The sequence below is a fragment of the Protopterus annectens genome, chromosome 9.part0, assembly GCF_019279795.1.
Source record: "Protopterus annectens isolate FY-2018-M chromosome 9.part0, PAN1.0, whole genome shotgun sequence".
Taxonomy (NCBI): domain Eukaryota; kingdom Metazoa; phylum Chordata; order Ceratodontiformes; family Protopteridae; genus Protopterus; species Protopterus annectens.
In genome coordinates, this window is record NC_056743.1 from 1,201,442,656 (window position 1) to 1,201,466,359 (window position 23,704).

Sequence of the window (23,704 nt, forward strand, 5' to 3'; positions counted from 1 at the left end):
TCCCCTCCCCTCCTGCATGGTTGCTCCAGTGCCGGTACTGCTATTTGAACCTCAGTCATATGGGATACAGTTGGGAGTCTGTCACCTGTCCCATGGAACCAGGTGAACAGGATTGCCATCTGTTGATACTGTGAGACAGTTTTAACTGTATATAACTTATGTGACAATCTAAAAATGATGGTATCTCTTTGTGTTTTTCCCTTCTTATTCGTAAAAGTCTGTTAAATAACAAATAATAATGAGGGCACTTGGGTGCCACACTGATATTTATTATATATGAGAAAAGATGATGCTTAGGCAGTTACATTTGAACCTGTTTTGTAGTACAGATATATGCAAAATAAAGCATTTGGGAGATTTAGGAAATGTAATTCAAAATTGCTGTTTAAAAAAGGATCTCCTTCAGCTTCCCCTCAAGAAATGTTGAGTAGTATCACTGGTTTTAGTGAGGAGATATGGTCTGTTTTCTTAATCTGTAATGGTTTATGTTGGTATTTTTCCAGAAGACTGTAAGCTCCACCATTCAATCCTTTCTGCAGACTACAACACACAAGTTGCAGTTTTAGTGTCATTGTTGTACAGAGAGCATGTAATCAAACAATTATAAATTTATTTGGGCTTACAGTTTTCCACTGGCATACAGTATCCCTTAAACAGTAAAGTTTTACACATGACTACATTCCTGTGAAGCACTACTTTCTCAGGTTACTCCAATCAAACAGTGCTTTATTATGACAGCTTTTAGAACCAGTAACTATTCAACATTACATAAAACTTTTAGCATTCACTGACGCATGTTGACTCCAGCTCCTAGCATCTTGTACTAGTTTTATCTGAACATCTCCACTTAAAAAAGTGCAATGTGATTCGCTTACACTTTCATAAAATAAGTAAACTGCACAAAAATAATTAAAAAATGAAAACATTCTTTATGATGGCCCAGGAGAGCCAATAATACATTGTAGAGCGGAAAACTGCTCCCCACCACTCTTATGAATCTGTGATTACTTTGTTTCTTCACAAAGTCATACCCCTCCTAGTAGCTGATGGGTTTACTGAAGTGTTGAGTGTAAGAAAAAGATCATGTGTGGAGCAACAAATAAATGCAGTTTGTTCAGAGGTTCAGACATTCTTGTCCATAATTAAAGTTAATATATCCAGTTAGAATTCAATATATAAATATATTTTGTGTAAGTCCCATCAACTAAATTATTTGTCATCAGATAATATTTACATTGTGTTGGTTGTGCAAGACAATGGCTTCATCTTAAAGGAACACACCATCTCATTTCAGGCTAGTATGTGAACTGTCCTGCCTTGAGGGCTTCTGGGTACACTTTCTCTTTCGATTAGTAAAGTGGGACTTGGTTTCGGTTCTCTTCCTTACACAATGTGGCAGCAAACCAACTTTCAAGATCCTAATGAAACAGCAGTGCTGTAGCCAATATAGGTATCCATACAAACCAGTGGCAGAACCACTGACTGATGGAAGAGTCTTCTGTTTCACATTCTGAACCAAAACATCTGCCTGGTAACTTTTTCTTTCTGTTTGGAGAGGAGGAAGTGAGCTCCCCCTCATTCTCATAGTTCGGCCAGTCATCCTCACCTGTTGGCATGTTATATTTAGGGCTCAAACCATTATTTGATTTCAGGCCCTTATAGAAAGTGGAAGGATCTGGTTTAGGACTAGAACCTTTGCCTTCAGCAGACCCATACAAGTTGTTTAGTGTGCCATTGAACCCTAGTCTTCCATTGCTTGAAGCCCTGTTTCTACCAATTGTTCTATCTTGACTTGGATTGCTTAAAGGACAGGCACTGAAATCTTTATCTGTCAGGTACCTCAGGTCTTGGTCCTTCTTTTCTTCTGGAAGGACACAGATCAGATCTGAGCTGGAAACACGAAAACGCTTGAACCATTCCCAGAGTGAGCGGGCTCTGCAGTCACAGATCCAGGGATTTGCATTAAGCCGAAGGAACTGTAGGGATGCCAGGCTATCCATGGTTTCTCCACTGAGCTCAGAAAGACTGTTGTTGAAAAGATAAAGGATTGTCACTTTGGAGAGATCTTGGAAAGCCCACCGGTTGACCACCTGAATTTTATTCACATGTAACAAAAGCCGATCCAGGTTAAATAACCCACGGAATACATTCTTGGAAAGGACACGGATACTGTTACCATGAAGGAAGAGATGGGTTAAATTGACTAAGTCCACAAAAAGGTCATCCTGAAGATACTGAAGGTTGTTTTCCTGGAGGTAGAGGTACTGAAGGGTATAAAGCTTCCTAAAGATGGTGGGAGGCAAACTACTTAGGCCACAGCGATAGATATGAAGACTTTGGATCTTTTCTAGCCCCCTGAAGGTATCTGGATCCAAATTCCTCAGGTTTCGGTTATCTCCAAGATCCAGCTCCTCCAGGTTCCTCAGCTTCCAGAATGTACCTGGCTCAATATAGGAGATGTTGTTGTAATAGAGCCAGAGCACAGTGGTGTGAATGCCAAAGCTGCCAGTGCGGAGTTCCAGTATGCGGTTATTCTGGAGAAAGACTCGCTGGCTGTTCGCAGGAATACCAGGGGGGATCTGTTGGAAGTTTTGGGACTGGCAGCTGACTGTCATGGGATCAGAGTAGCAGGTACACACACTAGGGCAAGATTCCACTTTATAAATGGCATACAAGGCAGTTAGGAGGAGAAGAACACTTGCAGCTGTGAAGGAAAGAGAAAATAATGTTAAATTAATTTCTTCATTTTTACTCAACATATATTCTGCACTCCACCTTCATATCCATTTCATCAGTAGGAGCCAACAAACAATCTAACACATACTATCTGAACTGCTGACAGCCATTTATTAAGAGGAGTGTAAGAGATTTTCATATACAGTATTTAACCACTATTGTACAGCAGCAATAGCTCCTGGAGTTGTTCTCTGACACTGACATGAAGCAATGTGGATGGTTACACAAATGCCAGATACACTCAATTGTAAATACTTGTAACATTTACTACATCTTTTTCCTGCTTAATATCAACTTATAGCTATATCACTATTCTGTCTATGCATGAATTCTCTGTTCTTATCTTTCCTTAGTAGAATTATCCCTGTAGTAACACTGCACCACAGGGGGAGGTTCTTTTTCTACCTTTTGTCCACCTGAGGAAGAAACAAAAATCCATGTCTTGATGGGCATTTTATAACTCCCACTCCTTCCAGTAATTCAGTAGCACTAATCAGCTGTGTATTCAAGCTACCGTAAGTAGGACCAGCCAGTCTGCACTTGATGTTATAAACTGACTTAAAGTCATGGCTCTTGTTTTTGGTTGTTGTTCCTTAGCCTGTTACTTTGACGTCAGTCAGCATTTCAGCAATAAATATTGGTACACTACAGAGTTAAGGTATCTGCCTGTGATACTGGCTCTTGAATGTACCTTGAAAACTATGTAGTTGACCAGGGAGAGGCAGATGAACAAGATTAAGGATTAGAGCCATGGTTGCCCTTCCCATTTAGGGAAGGGGTGTGGACCTTCATTTCTGATTCTCCTCTATGGGAGACAAAAGATGAGGTAAGCGAGGTGGATATTGGAGATTAAACTCAGCATTCCTTTTACTGAACATGCAGGAATGAGTATGTGTCTCATGCACGTTACACACAGCAATAATATGTCTCTATATTAACTTGTTGCCGTACTTCCCAACTTCCATTAATCCCTATTTTCCATCCTGCTATATTGTGTTGTAAAATCACTTGCTCAAAGTTAACTTCATCTTTCACTACTTATAGTTTATAAGGCATCTTCTATTATCATCTAAAGCTATATGGCATCTGTAAATATGCACATATTTAATAATCTTCTATATACAACTCTGCAAAATACTGTATGTATTTCTCTGTGTTCATATCTGTCTGTGTAACTTGTTACGAATAAGACACTTATTAAATATATGTTTATTAATTGTAATCTTTTATATATATGGATGTACTTCATAATATCACATTTCCAGAAGACCGAACGTCAACACATCGAGACTAAAATGACAAAAAGCCAAATTATTGAAAGTTGAAAAAAGCGACTCATAAAACATCGTAAACAGGAATGCAACCGAAACATACAGTATCTATCTTCCTTCACTTTTGCAGTGGGGCTTCCTTCCCCCCTTGCATCCCCCACACCCCCTGCAAATTAAATATACCAATTCTGTAATTGCACTACTTTGAAGACAAGAAAACAGTCTAGCGACTGATAACTGTCTCTTCACGTTTCAGCCCTATGTCATGTAGCACACTACAGACTGCATCTTCCCATTTCGACAACATCCCTCCTATTACTATACTCAATAACGTTTTTAACTAACAACCATTACCTACACATGCAATAACACCTACACCACTACACTAAGCACTACGTTTGTACTTACAACACCAGAATACTTTGTAAAGCTCTGTTCTAAATTAACAAATACAGCTGAAATCAAACAACTTATTTTTCTTTTTACACTTACAATTACCCAAACCTCTCCAAAGACAACAAAACCATGCAATTTCAGCTCCATCATTCAACATGCTTACTACAAAACCTTAAAGTAACAGCACACCATTAGGTTCATAGGTTCATAGGTAGGTATTAGGCTATCTGCCTGAAGGCATTTATAAGCCTAGCCGGAATGTGTTGGCTTTCGCTGCCCCCTTAGATTAGTTCCCTGTACCTCTGTCCAGCAGACCCATTGAAGTGATCCCCGGGGTAAACTTTCTGTTTCCCTTCCACTCGTCAAGGTTTCTCTTGAAGAGTGTTAGCGAGGAGCTCTGCCTAATGTAGATTGGAATCTTGTTCCAGAGCATGGGAAGTCTCTGGGACAGGAATCTATCCCTCCAGCAAGTCCTATTTATTGTTGTAGTGAGGTTTAGATCCCTCGAGTGTGTGGCTCGAGGGGATATGGTTTCTTTAGGTGGAGCATGTCCATCAATTCTGGGTTGGACATGGCCTTGTATGTCAGGCATAGATCACCTCTGAGTTGTTGGTATGCAACTGAGTACAGCTGGAGTTTCTTCAGTTGAGCTGCACAGGGCATCTGTTTGTGCCAGTGATCCTCTTGGTGAGGTACTTCTGTGGTCTTTCCAGCTGTTGCAGGTGTCTTGTAAGGTACATCCCAAATGGGGAGTTGTACTCTATGATTGGTCTGATGAGTGATGTGTAGAGGGGCACAATGACCTCTTTTGATCTGGATGCAAACCCTTTTGTGATTAGGTGGGCCACATAGAAGGATTTTCTAACCAATTTGGCAATGTGATTATCAGAGGAGAGATTACTATCTACTTGGGCCCCTAGATCCCTTATTACGTCTTCTGTATTTAGGGGGCTACCACCTATGTGGTAGTTTGTGGGTACTTTGTTTTTTCCAAAGGGGATGACTATGCACTTTTTGGCATTTAGCTTGAGGCCATAGTTTTGACACCAGGTATCTGTCTCACTGAGACGTTTTTGGAGGATGTCTGTGTCAGCTGGAGAGTCAATTATAGCCCATAGTTTGCAGACGTCTGTGAACTTGGTCAGCCATAGACCTCCTGTGCTTGCCTGTACCTATGATAAGTATATGCCGAACAGGAGGGGTCCTAGGACTGAGCCCTGGGGAATGCCACTTGTAATTGGTTTAGAGTCAGACGTAGCTCATGCAACTCTTACAATGTGGGTTCTGTCTGTGAGCCAGTTGGCAACCCATCTTGTGACGTAGAGGTTTATGTTCAGGCTGGTGAGCTTGTCTATAATACCAGAATGGGGAATGGTGTTGAAGGCCTTTGCTGGGTCTAGGTAGGCTGTGTGGACCACCTTTCCCTTGTCTATAGCCTTGGTAACTGTCTCAAAGAAGTCCACCAGGTTTAGGAGGCATGATCTGCCCTTAACAAAGCCAAACTGGGTAGGGTCCAGTGTTTGGAGGTTCCCAATGTGGCTGTTAATGAGATCCATGATGATGCGCTCCATAGCATTGCAAAACAAGCTAGTCAGGCTTATAGGGTGATAGTTCCCTGGGTCAGTTGTTGCTCCACCTTTGTGAAGCGAATAACCATTTCTGTGTGCCTCTGTATGGGCACGTAGCCTGTGGAGAGGCTGAGTTTGAACAGTGTGTTTAGGTGAGGGGTTAGTTCATTTTTGAGCTTGTGTAGGATGCAGGCTGGGACACCGTTCCACCGTTCAGCATTGATGCTGTGTTTTTGGCTTTGGAGAGGGCTGTTTTAACCTGAGTGTCTGTGATTTCAGGGGCACTACATTCTTCTGGTATGGTTATGGGCCCTTTTGGGGGTGAGAGGGGGGTGAAGTTTGCACTGATCCTGTCTGCCAGGATGTTGGCGATATTGATCGGTTCAGTGTATTTTGTGCCATTCTGCACTAACTCTGAGCAGATCTGAGAATTGCCACTTAGATTCTTGACATAGCTAAAGCATGGCTTGTGTTTATCCTTGGAATCCTAGGCAATTTTTCTTTCGAAGCTAGTCTTGGATGATTTTATGAGGGATCATAGTTTCTTGTTGATACTGATCAGGGATGTCTTCCCTTCTTGGGATTTTACTCTTTCCTGTACTAGTTTCCTCCTTCTATTGTATAGCTTGTTTATGGCAGGGGTCCACCAGACTGGTTTCCTTTTCTTGGAGGAGTGAGTCTTGGTTTTGCTTGGGATAGCATGTATTCTTGTAGGTGCCCATAGAGTGCATTAGTAAAGGATTTTGCAGCTTGGGCAGCATTCTCCTTTAGCATGGGGGCTTTGAAACTTTCCACCTCAGTCTTAAGTAACGTGAAGTTTGCTTTTGAAAAGTTTTTCATGGTGGTTTCTTTGACCGGGGTGGGGGTGGAATGTGGATATCCAGATTGATTAGTTTATGGACAGATCTAACCACTTACCCTATCAGTTTTTAATTACAGTTCGATATTCTAGACTATGATCTTCTGACCTTTCGATAATTTGGCTTTTCGTAATTTTAGTCTTGATGTTTTGACTTTCAATCTTCTGTAAATGTGATATTATGAAGTGTAGATATATATATATATATATATATATATATATATATATATATATATATATATATATATATATATATATGGGTCCCCTTCAAATGGTTGAACTTTTAAAAGCTCGACTTTCATATGGCCGAGACCGTATGATCAAACTTTTAAAAGTTTGAATGGTCTGAATGGGGATCGCCATAGAGCACAGAACGAGAAGATTTCCTTTACTGCAATGTAGTGCGATCTTGGAGTTGGTATATTTAAATAGTGGGGGGCGTGGGGGCAGGGGTGCTTGCCCCCCTGCTATTACTGTTTAGGTTTTTTTTGTTTGTTTATTCATTTTATTTCACATTGTTGAACATTCGAATGTTCGCTCATATGTTCTCAGCCATATGAATGTCGAACATTTGGATGTTTGATTATGTGAAGTAGACCCATATATATATATATATATATATATATATATATATATATATATATATATATATATATATATATATATATATATATATATATATATATATATATATATATATATATATATATATATACATACATATATATATATACACATATATATATATATATATATATATATATATATATATATATGGGCACATGTCAGTACATCGACAAGTTAGAAGATCGACATCCACTTCACCGACACATGAAATAATCGACACCGCAAATCACGGACATTTAACAGGTAAGAAGTTTAAATTTCGCTAATCATGCCTACCATGTTTTAGTAAGTGTGGCAGTGTTATGCATGTGTGGTAGGCATGATTAGCAAAATTTAAACTTCTTACCTGTTAAATGTCCGTGATTTGCGGTGTCGATTATTTCATGTATCGGTGAAGTGGATGTCGATCTTCTAACTTGTCGATGTACTGACATGTACCCATATATATATATATATATGTGTATATATATATATATATATATATATATATATATATATATATATATATATATATGTGTGTGTGTATGTGTGTGTGTGTGTGTGTGTGTGTGTGTGTGTGTGTGTGTGTGTGTGTGTGTGTGTATGTGTGTGTGTGTCAGACTATCTTGGTCAGCAAATGGAAAAAAAATAAATAAGTGAATCTGAGACATAATTTGAAGATATTCTGCATGTGAAAGATGCTGTGGTGTACCTATTAGCATACCTCTCAACTGTACAGATTTTTGCAGAATGCCCAGATTTCTGCCTCATAATTTTGATCTGTTTTTCATAAAATTGTAGTTTTCTGGCAAATTAGTGGCAAATTATTAAAGACTGATGTTAGAAAATAATGAAGTTCATTTGAGTTTCAGACTTCATACCCTTCAAAAAACGCATGCTAACACAAAACCTGTTATTCTATCAACATTTTAAGTTTGTAAGAACAATTTTTAAAAATTGTCCCTATCTTTGTGCCTTTGTCCCACTTTTATGTATTGCTTTGTCCATATTTCTTGTTCTAAAAGGTTGAGAGGTATGCCTGTTAGTCATGGGAAGCTGCTAATGGGAGAAATAATTAGGGCAAATAAACTGAATGAAAAAAAGTGATGAAATAGCTACCTTCTACTTGGTTTAGAAGGTGGTGTGGATATCAAATGAGGAACTGCAAATAGATACAGTGCTACCCTGGAGGCAGGAATAGTTCACAGGAACTGGTGGCTGGCAGAGGTGGCTCTACAGCATAGGTTGGGAATGAAGAAGCTGTGTAATTACACACCTATCTGCTTTACTTCCAGTCATATGTAAATATTATACACAGACTTACAGGTCATACTGCTTTTGCCATCTAACTTGTCTTTCTGACTCTTAAATTCTTGTCCTCAATGATGGTCTCCATCATATTCCAGAATTATTTCAGTGTTTTTTTCTTTCTTAATTATGTTTGGTAGCATGCTTCAGTTTGCATCTTCTCTTAGAGCAACTTAGCCCTTTTTAGTGTAAAGTGTAGTCATCAAAAACCAACTTGTTGCAGAAGCCCTTTATTTCATGCCATCTCCTGATCAGCTATATACCCAGTGCACTTGGTCAGGCTGTAATTCATAGGGCACAATTTTAAGTTGAATATGATAAGTTACCTCATTTAGTATATTTTACATATTTTCCATATTTTTCATTAAATGGGTAGTTTTCTAAAGCCTCTAGTAGTTTCAAATGTTCTAAATGTCTTAAATACAGTTAATAGTTTTAATAATGAACTATAATATATAGCAAAGTAAGATGTTTACATCGCATTACGCATTATAGCTTTAAGTGTATTTATGCTGCATTGGTTAATTGACCTATTTGAGTAATGTAATTGAATCATTATATTAATTAGTTTGTTAAGTAATTGCTAGGATGGTGTATATATAGTGAGTGTATTCACTAATGTTTTATACTCATCTGAAGAAGCGTGCAGTTGGCAGCACGCGAAAGCGCTCATTTTGTGAATAAAGTTCGTTTTTACTTTTCGTGGTGGTTGATCTACAATTTTTATCTCATCACAATTTTATATTAAGCTGTTTTTATTTATAACATAAAGATAAGATAACAAAGACAATCCTTGTAAACTTTCAATGTATTGATTCAAGCAATAGTTTGTCTTAAATTTTGGAACCCACATTTTAGCACCAAATTGTAACTGTGGTCTTACCAAATTGTGATACATTGTTTTCAGAATGCCATAATCTTATTCCATGGTTGCATTATCTTGGTTCATATGTGTTTACTAGGCTAATGATGATGAGGGCCTTTTTAAGCCTAGCCATGCATCCCAAATCTCTGACAAGTTTTGGTACCCTTAATAAGTGTAAGCAGGAGCATGGGAAATTAAACATTTACAAACAGGCTGCATTTAGTAAACTGATAATTACTTATTAAATCAGTCTCCTGATATATGTCTTCTTACATTAACTCTTGTTCTGTCCATTCATTATAGTCCCAGAATTATTGCTCATTTGCATGTATCACATCATTTCTTATAACTCAAGTTTATGTTTCAGTTATGTATACTTCAATTATATATGATCAATACATAACAGTCATTAAATGCATTACTGAATTACAACTGATTGAGAATACAGTTTCTCTACAACTCACTTTCAGACATCAAACCAAGCTTTTTGCACACTCCCCACAACTTTAAAATACTAATTCCATGGTTGCTCAGCAGTAGAGAAGGGACATGTTCTCCACTGGAGCTCATAATGGTCTGCCACAAACAGCAATCGTACAGTAACGAAGAAAAAAATAATCATTAATCTGTATTTCTACATCACCTAAATTAAATAATCAGCATTATTTGCAAGCTTCCAGTGTGGATTCAGGCCCCACCACAGCACAACCACAACTCTCCTTCACTTCACCAACACTATAAACGAGCATAAGAACAATGGTAACCCAGTGCCAACTGTGTTCCTAGACTTATACAAAGCCTTCGAAACTGTATCACACCAACATTCACTTGCTGAACTCTCTTCTATAGGTCTCTCTCTATCCTTCCTCAAACGTTCCTTAGTTATCTATCTAGAAAGCAACAAGCAGTCAAATAGCAACAGCATCTTGTTTCCACTCTTCCACTTACCATAGGTGTCCCTCAGTGTTCTACACTAGGATCCCTTAATTTTAATATTTTTATAAACAAGCTTCACACTGCCATACACCAAGCAAGTATAGTACAATATGCAGAAGAATTGACTTACGTATAGCCCCCACAATATCCAGACTACAATCAATCACTCAAATTTCTTTCTCCTCAATTGAAACCTGACTGGAAAATTCAAACCTATTCTTAATCCCAATAAAACAAAACTGATACTCTTCACTACAAAACATTATCTCCATCAAAAACAATCTTTCTTGGTTACATCAGCAAATAATATTGACATTGAGGTAGCACCACAGACTGAATTACTGGGCATTGTAATAGATGACAGTCTTAAATATGATCAACATATTCTTCAATTAAAAAGACCAAGCAGAATCTTAGCTTCCTTTCCAGGGCAAAACAGTACCTTACAGACCCAGCAAGAAAAACCCTAGCCTCATCTTATTTCCTTTCAACCCTCTTATATGCTTCACCTATCCTTACAAACCTAAGCTCTACACTAAAATCCAAACTAGCCTCCTGTTACAACAAAGTAGCTAAATTTGCTACCGGCACTGCACACTGAGCTCACCACTGCCAAGCCTTAAAGCAACTAAACTGGCTACAGATAAACGACTACATAACATACTCTCAGCTAGATAATCATATAAACTGATATAGTTTCTTGAACAGTGTCCTGCATTAAAAAGCATTATTGCCCAACACCCCACAAGGGACCTTCATTCTGGTGATAAATATCTACTAAGCACTACCAAAGCAAATAATTCATCAAGGGACTCCTGTTCCATTTCCAAGTTCTGGAACACCATCCCCACACTAGTAAAAATGATTAACAAACCCCAAGCTATAAAATCCAGCACAAAGAATACCTTAAACAATCCTGGATATGCTCATGTTCATCATCAGGTTGAGACATCTAGTGAAAGCACAAACTTCTTACGGCTTATCATAAAAGTTTTGCACCTCTATTGGAATCATTACAACCCTAACAATTTTTCCTCCTGCACTTGAATTAATACATCCCGCTTCACCCCCACAACACTCCTCATCTTGCTCTTTTTCTAACTGCCACCATCCACCACTCTAACCCCCCCCCCCCATGCACCCTCTGTATACCCAAGTTATAAACCTTCTAGTTACACTGATTTGGAACTGCAGCCTAAATTTAAACAATCCTATATCATGCTCTCTGTCTTATGCTATTAACAAAGCCCTCCTATATAATACTAATGTCTTCCATCCCTCCTACATAATTTTATGACTTCACTATATCTCTTGAACTGTTTACAAACCTATACAATATTAATCTCTTCCTTCCTACATAATTTTATAACTTCAATATATCTCTCGAACTCAATTGGTCCTCAGTCATCTGTAGGGATACTGTCAGTTTACTGCTATGGGCACAGTTGCTTAAAGACTGCATTTCAGTTTCATCTGTATTATTTGTTAATATTCTTATAACTTTATGTCAATTGCATAATTAAATGCTAGCAGATATTTTCCATGTGGTACATCAAACAAAAGTTTAGAAAGTGTACAGCATTGTTTCAGACCTGTGTTCCTCTTTTGTTTATCTTTTAATGGAATATTTCACCTTCACCTGTTGTCATCACGCCACAGCATTTTGTAATGTAAAGATGTTCATAGAGATCATTGCTGAAGTAGACAGAGCTATATGGGTTATATACTGACAAAGATGTAGCAACTGACCAGCTTCTAAAGTTTTCAGGGCACCTGCCACATGCCCAAACTGTTAGCTTTTCCTGAGCTGACTAAAAGTCAGGTTTAGGCACCAAGCCATTCAAAGCTTTCCTACAGCTGAACAGAACATTTGTCTGCAGGCTTTCAAAGATGAATGGTCAGTTAAAGCTGTTCCATTGCTAGGCAGATAAATTCCCACTGGGAAAAAAAAACTTTCATTTTACTTTTTATAACAGAAAACTTAGTCTTTCTCATTTAGGCTAAGAAAACGTGCTCACTGTCATGTGACTTTTGCACACTTTTAAACAGGAGCATTGTTTTTTTACCTTTGTGGTAAAAAGTTGTTAAAACAAACTTTAAACTATTTTTCCTGTGGTAAAGTTTGTATTTTACTTTTGGGGGCTGTGGTGAGTGTTTAAAGTGCTTTTTACTGTGCTTTAGTTGGGAAAAAGTTACTTTTTGCAACTTAACTGTTTATTATCCATTATTGCTGCCAGGCTTCCCTGGGAATCAGGCAACATTTTCAGCTTACTCAAGCAACAGCCTGCAGATTCTTCAGTTTTTCCTTCTTCCAATCACAAAAAGAAGAAAATTGTCAAACAGGCTTTTCCACTACAGCAGGCCGCTAAAGTGCCTCATCCACAGGTGAGTGTCTCTGTTTTGTCCAAAACTGATTCCTCAGACTAATCATTGGGTCCCGCTGGTGTAATCCCTAAAGCCATCGTGGAGTGGGGTTAGGCACATCCTCTCTGGCTGTTTGAGTGCCCTTGGTGGACAAGGGAAAGCCACACTTCCCAGTCCTGGGAGAAGGGGCAGACAATGCCAATCTGCCTAGCCAGAAAGCTGTGTCTATCCCTAGGGAGGATTTTGATAGCAAACGTGGGCCTGTTTCTCAATTAATTCCTGTCAAACAAAAACTTAAACATATGTCTTCTTCAATATTGGTTGTCAAGGACAAGAGCAGTTTATTGGACTTAGCTCAGGGTTAATACAGGCTTGTGGCACTTCCTGTATGGCAGTTTTTCATAAAAGAAAAAAAAATGATTCTTCATTTTCTGAAGAGATTCAAGAGTTTAGCTCAAAATGATTCTGAAATCACAGATTATGTTGTCTCTTTGGAATTCTGATTAATATTCTGAAGATACATTTGAAGGATTCTCTTTCTCTGAAACTACTTCAAGAATGAATTAGTTTTTTCTCGGTTTAATTTCTCCAAGTTTTTGAGTGTCTAATAGACCCAATGTTTCTACTACTGTTGGAACTGTCTGGGTATCTTTTTTCCACATCGTTCTCACTTTTCCAACATATCCTGATATTTTATGATTGTGTGTGTGTGTGTGTGTGTGTGTGTGTGTGTGTGTGTGTGTGTGTGTGTGTGTGTGTGTGTGTGTGTGTGTGTGTGTGTGTGTGTGTGTGTGTCTCTCTCTCTCTCTCTCTCTCCGTAGGTTAATGCTGACACTTCCAGGGCCTTGGCTTCATCTGTGGCTTTTAGGATGAGGTATTCTAGAAGCAGCAGCTTAATCCTATTGTGAATACTTTTACAAAGCACTGTAAACTAGATTCCTTCTCTAATCTAGGACAGGCTTTGCTAGGACCATTCTCCAGGGGCGCCTGGATCTTCGTCATTCCTTCTCCCAGTCATGTTAAGCTACAGTAATCTACCAATAGAGCTAGGGCTACTGCAGCAGTGATGCATATGAATAACATAGTAAAATTGTGTTAGTAAACCTACATTAAGAGTAGATGTTTGAATAATCACTGTTACAGTAGCCACCTCTTCCTTCCACCCCCCCTTATTTTTTTTATTTATTTTTTTTAATTTAAGGGTATACACTTTTATTGTTATTTTTCCTAACATCGTTCTATCAGGACTTTAACCTCACTCTTTCTGTTGGCATGAAAGCTGTGAAGAACTTGACATCCAAACCTTACTTTCAGTCAGCTCAGCTTAAGCTAACTTATGCTTTGGGCACATGGAAGGTGCCCTGAAAGCTTTGGAAGCTAGACAGGTGTTGTATCTTTAACCGGATATAATATAGCTTAAGATACTGCAGTAGTTATCATTTGAACATCTACTGTTATGGTAAGTGTACTTATACGGGTCTATATTATAACATCGAAGTCTTACAACTTTGAATGTTATAATATCGAATCCAGTAGAGCGAATGCTGGAAATAGCAAAGCTGCAGAACACTGAATACTTTCCTAGGGAAAGTATTCGGTGGGTCATTTCTGCAGCTTTGCTATTTCCTCAACTGTGGAGTGGCGGTTACGGACCGGGTTAAGGTAAGTGTGCGAATGAAGATGAGTGTGCGATTGGGCACGGGTTAGGTGAGTTAGGGTTAGGGCGTGGGTCAGGTAAGTGTGCGATTGTGAGGACATGAGGGTTAGGGTGAGGTAGGTGAGTTAGGGTTAGGGAGCGGGTAAGGTGAATGTGCGATAATGACGGACCTTAGGGTTAGGGTTGGGTTAAGGTAAGGGGATAGCTAGTGGTGTATGTATGGTTTAGTGTAGGGTTTTGTGAAGTGTGTGTGTGTGGATTATTTATTTTGGTGTGCTTGTGTTGTGTGTATGTTTGTCGGAACAGCAAATTTTTTCCTTGGGAAAAAATTCGCTATTCTACTTGTTCGGTTTTCTGGTGTTTTGCTCTACTGGGTTCGATATTATAACATTCAAATTTGTAAGACTTCAATGTTATAATATAGACCCACTTATACAACTGTACTTTTTATGTTTCTTCATGGTCCTAGCTACTTTCTGTTAATAACTTATAATCAGTTGTAAAAAATGCCTTTCAACATCACAGCAAATATCATCAGGTTCATAGATTCATAGGTAGGTACTAGGCTATTGGCCCTAGGGCCTATATAAGCCTAGCCAAAAAGGTATCCTGGCTTTCACCACCCAAGAAAATTATTTTCCTGTGCTCCTGTCAAGAAGAGCCACACAGGTGATCCCCAAGGTGAATTTCCTATATCCCATCCAATCATCATGATTTTTCTTGAAGATTGCTAATGAGGAACTTTGTTTGATATAGATAGGTAGTTTGTTCCAGAGTATGGGAAGTCTCTAGGACAGGAATCTATCCCTCCAGCATGTTCTGTTTATTGTAGTGGCAAGGTTTAGGTCCCTAGAGTGTGTAGCTCGGAGGGATTGGGATTTCTTTAAGTGAAGCATGTCCAACAGCTCTGGGTTTGACATAGCTTTGTATTTTAGGCAGAGATTGCCTCTGAGTAGGCCATATGCGACAGAATAAAGCTGGAGTTTTTTGAGACAATCTGCATAGGGCATCTGCTTGAGGCCAGTAATCCTCTTTGTGAGGTATTTCTGTGGCCTTTCCAGTTGTTGTAGATGTCTTGTGAGGTACATACCAAAAGGGGCGTTGTACTCTATAAAGGGTCTAATGAGTGATGTGTAGAGGGGAACAATGACCTCTTTTTTCCTGGATGAGAAACCTTTTTTGATGAGGTGTGCCATGTAGAAGGATTTCCTGACTACTGTGGCAATGTGATTATCAAAGGAAAGACTACTGTCCACCTGTGTCCCAAGGTCTCTTATCACACTTTTGGTGTTAAGTAGACTACCACCAATGTGGTTGCTCATGGTTGCAGAGTTTTTATCAAAGGGGATGACAATGCACTTTTTGGCATTGAGCTCGAGGCCTTGGCTTTGACACCAGGCATCTGTCTCCATGAGGCCCTTTTGTAGGATGTCCACATGGTTAGGAGTTTCAGTTATGGCTCCTAATTTGCAGTCATCTGTGAACTTCATTAGCCAAAGACCTACTCTGTTAGCCTGTACCTCAGAAAAATAGATACCAAACAGGAGAGGACCCAGGACTGAACCCTGTGGTACTCCACTGTCACTGGTCTGAAGTCGTATTTGGAGTCTGCTACTTTCACAGTGTGGGCGTTGTCAGTGAGCCAGTTGGCAACCCATCTTGTGACATAGGGATTTATACCTAGTTTAGTGAGTTTATAGGTTAGTACTAAGCTAACTGCCCTTGCGAGCCATTATTAAGCTTAGCCAATTATCCCTTGTGAGACTCAAACCCTGCACTTTGTGTTTGTAAGGTAAGCACCTTAACCATTAGGCCACACTCCCATGTAAAATAAACAGCTCCTGCAAGGCTCAAACCCAGAACCTTTCACACCACAGACAAAGTGATTTACCACTAAATCATGCCATCTATAATTCCAGAGTGGGGGATGGTATCAAAAGCCTTGGTGATATCTAGATAAGCTGTGTGAACCACCTTACCCTTGTCTACGGCTTTGGTGACTGCTTCAAAGAAGTCTATCAGGTTTAGGAGAGATGATCTGCCTTTTACAAACCTGAACTGGGTGGGGTCCAGAGTTTGGAGATTACCAATGTCTTTGTGTATACTATCCATGATGATACATTCCATGGCCTTGCAGACCAGGCTCATTAGGCTAATGGGCCGGTAGTTTCCAGGGTCTGTGGTGGCTCCCCCTTTGTGGAGTGAGATAACCAGTACTGTGCGCCATTCAGTGGGCACAAAGCCTGAGGTGAGGCTATGATTGAATATGGTGCTTAGGTAGGGTGCCAGTTCACTCTGCAGTTTGTGTAGAACGCAGCCTGGGATGTTGTCAGGTCTCATGGATGCTGTGCTCTTTGCTTTGGAGAATGTGTTTTTTACCTGTGCAGCCGTGATTACAGGAACTTTACATTCTTCCGGTATAGAGATGGGCCCTTTAGGGGGTGAGAGGGAGGTAAAGTTAGCACTGAACTTATCTGCCAGGATGTTGGTAATATCAGTTGGTTCTGTATAGTTAGTGCCATTGTGCTGTAACTCAGAGCAGATCTGAGTGTTGCCATTGAGATTCTTGACATAGCTATAGAATGCTTTATGGTTGTCTTTAGAATCAGTGGCGATTTTGTTTTCGTAACTAGCTTTGGAGGATTTTATGAGGGATCTCAGCTTCTTACTGAGGCTGACCTGTGTTCCTCCAATCATGGGATTTTACTCTTTTTGCAACAGTTTCTTTCTTCTGTTGTAGAGTTTGTTTATGGCAGGGAACTACCATATTGTCTTCCTTTTTTTGGAGGATAGCATCTTGCTTCTGTTAGGAATAGCACAATCCATGCACTCGTGTAAGTGCTTATAAAGTGCATTTGTGTAGGATTCAGCAGTCGTACCTCTATTGTCCGTCTGCATGGGTGTTGTGAAGTTTCCACTTCTGTCTTAAGAAGCATGAAGTTGGCTTTGGAGAAATTTTTTATGGTGGTTTCCCTAATTGGGGGGGGGGGGGGCAGAATGTGTATGTCTTTGGTGATTAGCTTGTGGTCGGATCTGACCAATGAGGAATTGACCTCTGGTAGAAGTCCTTTTTGAATAGGTATTTGACTGTAGCCCATGGTAGCCATCTAACTGCTTTCTTTTGATAGATCATTATCATAAAAGTGACAGGGAAATGTAGTTGTTCCTAAGAGTTCCTATGGGGAATTTTTGGAGTTAATGAATTGTAATGGCATGACTGGGCAGGGAACCAGCAGGGCTGCACTCAGAAAACAACTTGCAGGCCAAATGACTCACTTCTTAAACTAGGCCATCAATAAGATAGGTACAGAAAATCCATCAGATGTGGTGCTTTTAAAATTCAAAGGCCGTTAAATAATGCTGTGCCTACAGAAGGTTAGTAGGAAATATGAAGGACATGTGAGTAGGAGACAGACTTATCAGATGGACAGTGACTTAACTGAGTTGGTGACTTAACAATTATGGTCAAGGAGAACAGTTTAACAAATAGATGGTTTGTATAGGAGTACTGCAGAGGTCAGACGTGGACCAGTGCTGTCTGATGAAACAACAGACTGAAAAAGCATGACATAAATTGGATTGCTTGTACCTCTCAGTTATTTCTTATTATGGAAATCTGTATAGAACTTAAATATGTGTAATTATTTTTCAATAGAGAAGTAACAAAAAATGCTGAAACTTACATTCACAGACACAAACACCCCCCTCACACACACACACACACACACACACACACACACACACACACACACACACACACACACACACACACACACACACACACACACACACGTACACGGACACACACACACACACACACACACACACACACACACACACACACACACACACACACACACACACACACACACACACACACACACACACCACTCTCAGAAGTTATTACCTCCTGTCATAGAAGTTGTTTACCTTAAATGGGACTGACATTTCTGCATCTGGCATTGATTTTTTTGAGCCTTGCAGTTTCAGGGTGCAGATTTGACACTTTGAGCTAGAGGACATGGACTAGATGCAGAAAGGGGGAAACATTTTCCGATTCAGAGCTAATGGAGTATCTACCAGTATTGACTCATAGCAGGACCTTGTTGCTTAATCTGGCCCTCTTTTGGTACTGATGTACTCTAAAAAAGATTAGTAGCAGTGAATTATCAAAACCTGCTGCTTGAGTATTAAAAAAGAGAGCGAGTGAGAGAAAAAGAGATAGAGAGAGAGCGACAGAGAGGCTGCTTCTCAGGGATATAGTTAACCTCTGATTGTATAATTTTTGCCTGTAACTGCTGAAGAAATTTACAAGCTAGAACAGAGCCGTGACTAGCTCATGTGGCACCCTGGTAGTCTCACTATTAACACCCTCCTTAATCAAAATTAAGGACCAGAAAAAAGGTATTCTTGTCTGTAGAAAGGTCTACACATACTCAAAGCAAATCATTTAAGCTGCCTTGGTTTCATAGCATGGTTTTGTAAAATTACTCCAATGTTGCACTTCTGCCTAGCTGCCCAAGTGACACTACTTGTGGGCGCTTCTCAGCTCTTCATCTAGAGTACAGATCATGCCCCCCTAAGAGTTTGCACTGACAGCTACCCTGTTAGCTCCACCCTAGCCCCAGATTTGATGGCAGATGGCTGCCAGCAGACAAATGTCCTTTACATTTTTCAATTCTTTCTTTCCTGCTTGCCAGCATGCTATTTTAGATTGCTGCTAACTGGATTCTGATATGGTATTTCAGTGCTTCTTCAGTCTATTGCCTGGAGTGAGGTGTGGTGTTGGTGCTGTTCCTAGCTAACTGCTGTTTCTTTTTCAGACTAATTACTGTTTGTGTTTGTTGCATTTCACTTTGGAAATGGATTTAGCTTGTTTAGATGACATTAATGTTTGTTATTATCCTTTTGGCAGAATGGGTTTGGCGTGTTTTGTCTGCTGGGATCTGTCTGTTCATTGCTCTATGCTATGTTAGAAGCATTCATTTTGGATGAATGATCTGATCTAATGTTTTCAGTTTTCATTCTGTCCTCAACTGATGGGTTCAGATCCAATCCTTGAATCTGACTCGGCCATTACTAAAGCTTGTGGGAACCAAAAACTTTTGAGCTTCTCCCTTACCCATAACGCACCAACCCTAAGTTGCTCATATCTTCTTTGCCACTTTCTGCGAAAGATGTGGTTGACCTCTCTCTCATGCTTTAATAGATAAGTGATTATTATTATTTTCTTCTAATATTTCCAAATATTTTGTAATACTTTCTAATATTTCCCTCACCCTTTTATGAAAAAGTAATGCCTCTGTTACCATAGTTGGTATTTTTCCGTATCTTTATCTATCATACAGTGTTGTACTTTTACATTTACTATCGCCAATAAATTTCCCTTCCCTTTCTACATTTTAGTGTAGACTTTTATTACCATCACTGGTAGTTTTTTTTCTTTCTACCTTCTTTCTTTTTATAAAAAAAACCCTGTTCTTACTTAACTTTGCTTGTTTTATAGTGGCTAGTATAATGTCAGAAAAAAGCCCCGCTGGATTTAAGAAATGTGTTAAGTGTGGGCACAAGCTTCCAATGTCCGATGCCCACACTATATGTGTTTACTGCCTTGAGCCATTACATTTACAGGAGGATTGTTCAATCTGTCATGGCTTCAGTCCCAGGGCCTTAGCTGAGAGAAAAAAATAAAGTTATATTGAAGGGTTTGCTACCCTCTGTTTTGGAGAGGCAATATCTGGAGCTCAATTCCCCAAACGTAAAGAGCTGAAGCCTTCTTCTCCAAAGCCACCCACCCTCATTTTGGAGCCATTCAGGAAAAGACATAAGCTGGATCTGGTAAAATCCAAAAGTTCCTCACCCTCGGATCTGAAAAGAAAAATGTGATTGACCCAACTACCTCCGATCCAACAAAAAAAGATATCAGATTCGATTGCATCAAGCCCTGTGTCTCTTACCAGGACAAGATATTTGCCGTCATTGATCTGGTACCTTCAAGGGTGCCTTCACCTTTTTTAGGGCATCACTGATCCAAGTCTTCCTCTATCATTTTGACTCATTCTTGCAGAAGTTTGATGGAGGAAGTTGTGGAAAGAGTGGTGCAGGAGATCCTCTCGGCACAGAGTCAGACAGATGTCTTATTGGCTCCTAACCCTTCAGGATAGGAGGTCCAGTCTTTAACCACAACCCCACTTCAAGTTCCTCCTCTGATTCCTTCAACTGTTTGAGAATCCCTGGATCCAAGAATTCTGTCTCCGTCTGGCTCGGATCCGAAGATAGCAATATCTTCAGGTCTGAAGCTTATTCTGACTGCTGCAGTTCTGTCAGATCTGGAGGGCTCTTGGAGCCAAAGCTTACCTGTTGGATCAGAGGTGTTGGAGTTGACTCCAAAGTTATCAGAGCCATCTCTGTACCTCGGAGCCTCAGCTTTGAATAGCTCAGCTCTGCTTTCCACTTTGGGTTGATTGCTTTCAGAGCTGAGGAGAACAGCAGTCCAAAAGATTATCTTTTCGGAGCTGAGGTCTTCTCTTTTTCCAGAGTGGTCTGCCTTTGAGATTGTGAAGAGGGTGTTTGCTGCTCCAGCAAAATGGATAGATCCAACCCCCTTGGATCCTCAACCATCTACTTTGATGTCTCTATGCTTGGAGCCTCCTCACTCTTTATCACAGGGACAGCCAGTCCGAGAACCCAGGCCTCCCAGCAGGGTGTTACACTTTCTTCGACTATCTCCCTGGAGCATCCCACTGAGAAGGTCCTTAGGAAGAAGTGTAAGAGGAAACGCTTGGATTCTCCTCAAGAGTCAGTCACGGAGGATATGGACTTTGATGAAGGGTCCCATGGTTACCTCTTGAAGATGTTTCAGTTGGAGGACATCCTTGAGATCTTAAAACAGAGAGGAGGTTGGACACCCAGCAATCCTTCATCCAAAGAGTTGATATTCCTGGAGGCTTTTGGTACTGGGCCGTCTACTTACTGGGTTACTCCACCTGCCGATGAGCTTATTGAGTTGGTCTCTCGGTGGGCATGGAAGGAACCTGACACAGCTGAACCCATACCCAGGAGACAGGACAAGATTATGGCACCACCTTCAGATAAGGAGTTTTGGGGTAAAGGGGTGCCCATTGATACCATGATCATGGTGGAGGCCACCAAAAAGGAATTTGCCGAAGAGAGCCCCATAGTTCATCCCCCTAACAGGTAGTCTAGGGAGATGGACAGGTTTGTGAAGCATGTCTATGCTTCATCGACCTTCCCCTTAAGGTCGCTGAATTATTTGGCTCATTTTACAAGGTTACAGAGGGATTTGATTAAGGAGCTGTCAAATACCTTCTCAGGATCCATTTCTGCAGAGGTCCAATCATCCATGACTTCTCAGGTGGCTACCTTGCAATCTATTTCAGATTTATCCATGAGGGTCATTTCACATGCAGCTGAAGTCACCTCAAGAGCAGCAGGTTCAGGCATTTCTATCAGGAGACATGACTGGATGCACTTATGTGATTTTGTTTATCCCTTCAAGTCTTTGTTTATCAATGCTCTTTTTGATGGCACATCTTTGTTTGGCCCCAAAGTAAAGGACAAATTACCAAGGTGTGAGAAGGATGGAAAGACCCTGTTTGCAGTGGGCATACATTTTTGACTCCTCAGAGAGTGTTTTCAAGAAATCAACAAGGTGGTCAAAAGATGTGCTTCAGGAAATCTCAGGATCCTTTTCAGGACACACATGGAGGAACTTCCCCCAAGGGCAGAGGGGGGAATGGTCAATACCACCCCTGTGGCAGAGAAGGCCCACAAAACTAGGAGTCCAGAGATTCTTTATTGGACACACCCTACCAGTGCTCTGGAAAGCAGGCCTAATTGCCCACCTCTGGAGGCATCCAGGGGTTGATTATCCCTGCACCAGAAAGCCTGGCTAGATATAACAAAAGATACTTGGGTGGATTATTTCCAGAAGCTATATAATACCCTTTTCCCTTCCACCTCCAATCTCAAGAAAAATCCCTGATGCTCCACCCAGTCAGAGGGAGGAAGCAGCAATTCTAATACAAAAGCTGCTAGAAGAAAGAGTCACCCAAGATATCCCATTAGACCAGATAGAATCCAGAACTTACTCAAGGTTCTTTTTAGTGCCAAAGAAAACAGGGGACTGGAGACCATATTTGGATCTCAGCAACTTGAACAAGTCAGTTTGACACACCAAGTTTCGGATGGCCATGGTTCAGTCCATTCTTCTTCTTCTGAGCAAGGACAACTGGATGTGCTTGACAGACCTTCAGGATGCCTGCTATCATATAAAGGTGAACAGCCAATTCAGAATGTACTTACACTTACAGCTAGGAGCCAGTCATTACCAGTTCAGAGTTCTGTCCTTTGGTCTCACTACAGCCCCCGGGATGTTCACAAAATGTATGGCAGTAGTAGCAGCTCACTTCAAACTGTAAGGATGCCGGGTGTTTCCATATTTACACGAGTGGCTCATTACTACCCTGATCAGGCATCAGTTGATATGGACAAGAGATCAGGTTCTCCAGACTTGTTCTCCTCCAGGAATAACCATAAACTTAGACAAGTCTCAATTACTGCCTGATGACAGGATGAAAAATATAGTAGGTGATGTGCTAAGCTTCAGGTACAAGAGAAATCGTAACTTAAAGAGTCTGTTATGTTATAGACCAGGACCTGGTGATAAGAATAAACTAGGTAAATTATATAGTGGCAGATCATATCCATGTAAATGATGTAAGGCATGCAGGTATATTAAGCCTGATAATGTGTTTGAGCATCCTGTTACTAAAAGGATATATAAGTGTTCACACTATGTATGCTGTTCTACTAAAATGTGATAAGTTGTGTAGTCCAATCTCACCTTAATTTTTACATATGGGTTCAGAGCTGATCCTCGGCTCCGATTCGGCCGATTTACAAGCTTGAAGACTTCTGGTTGGCTCATGGCTAAGCAGGTATCCCATAGTGCACCAGTACAAACCCTCAGATCTGATTTGCCACGTCGACGAGTTTGGTTGTGCTTCTCTTGGTTCTGGCTAAGTGTTAAAATTCTTCTATTTAAAGTTTGTATTACAGTTATTACAGTGTTGTAAGGTGATATTATCTTAGGCAGTAATGTTGTTTGCCCTTTTT

The 23,704-nt window shown here is 40.2% G+C and overlaps 1 protein-coding gene across 3 annotated transcripts in view; it reads right to left on the reverse strand.

Annotated features, from left to right (window-relative positions):
• Window positions 1–590: 590 nt before the first annotated feature.
• RTN4RL2 (reticulon 4 receptor like 2) overlaps window positions 591–23,704 on the reverse strand; it is a 426,936-nt gene continuing 403,822 nt past the window's right edge. For all 3 annotated transcript variants that reach the window (XM_044084122.1, XM_044084119.1, XM_044084120.1), the window contains exon 3: window positions 591–2,704. In XM_044084122.1, the coding sequence (XP_043940057.1) occupies window positions 1,419–2,704 (1,286 nt within the window). In that variant the 3' untranslated portion in view covers window positions 591–1,418. The remainder of the gene's footprint in view (window positions 2,705–23,704) is intronic.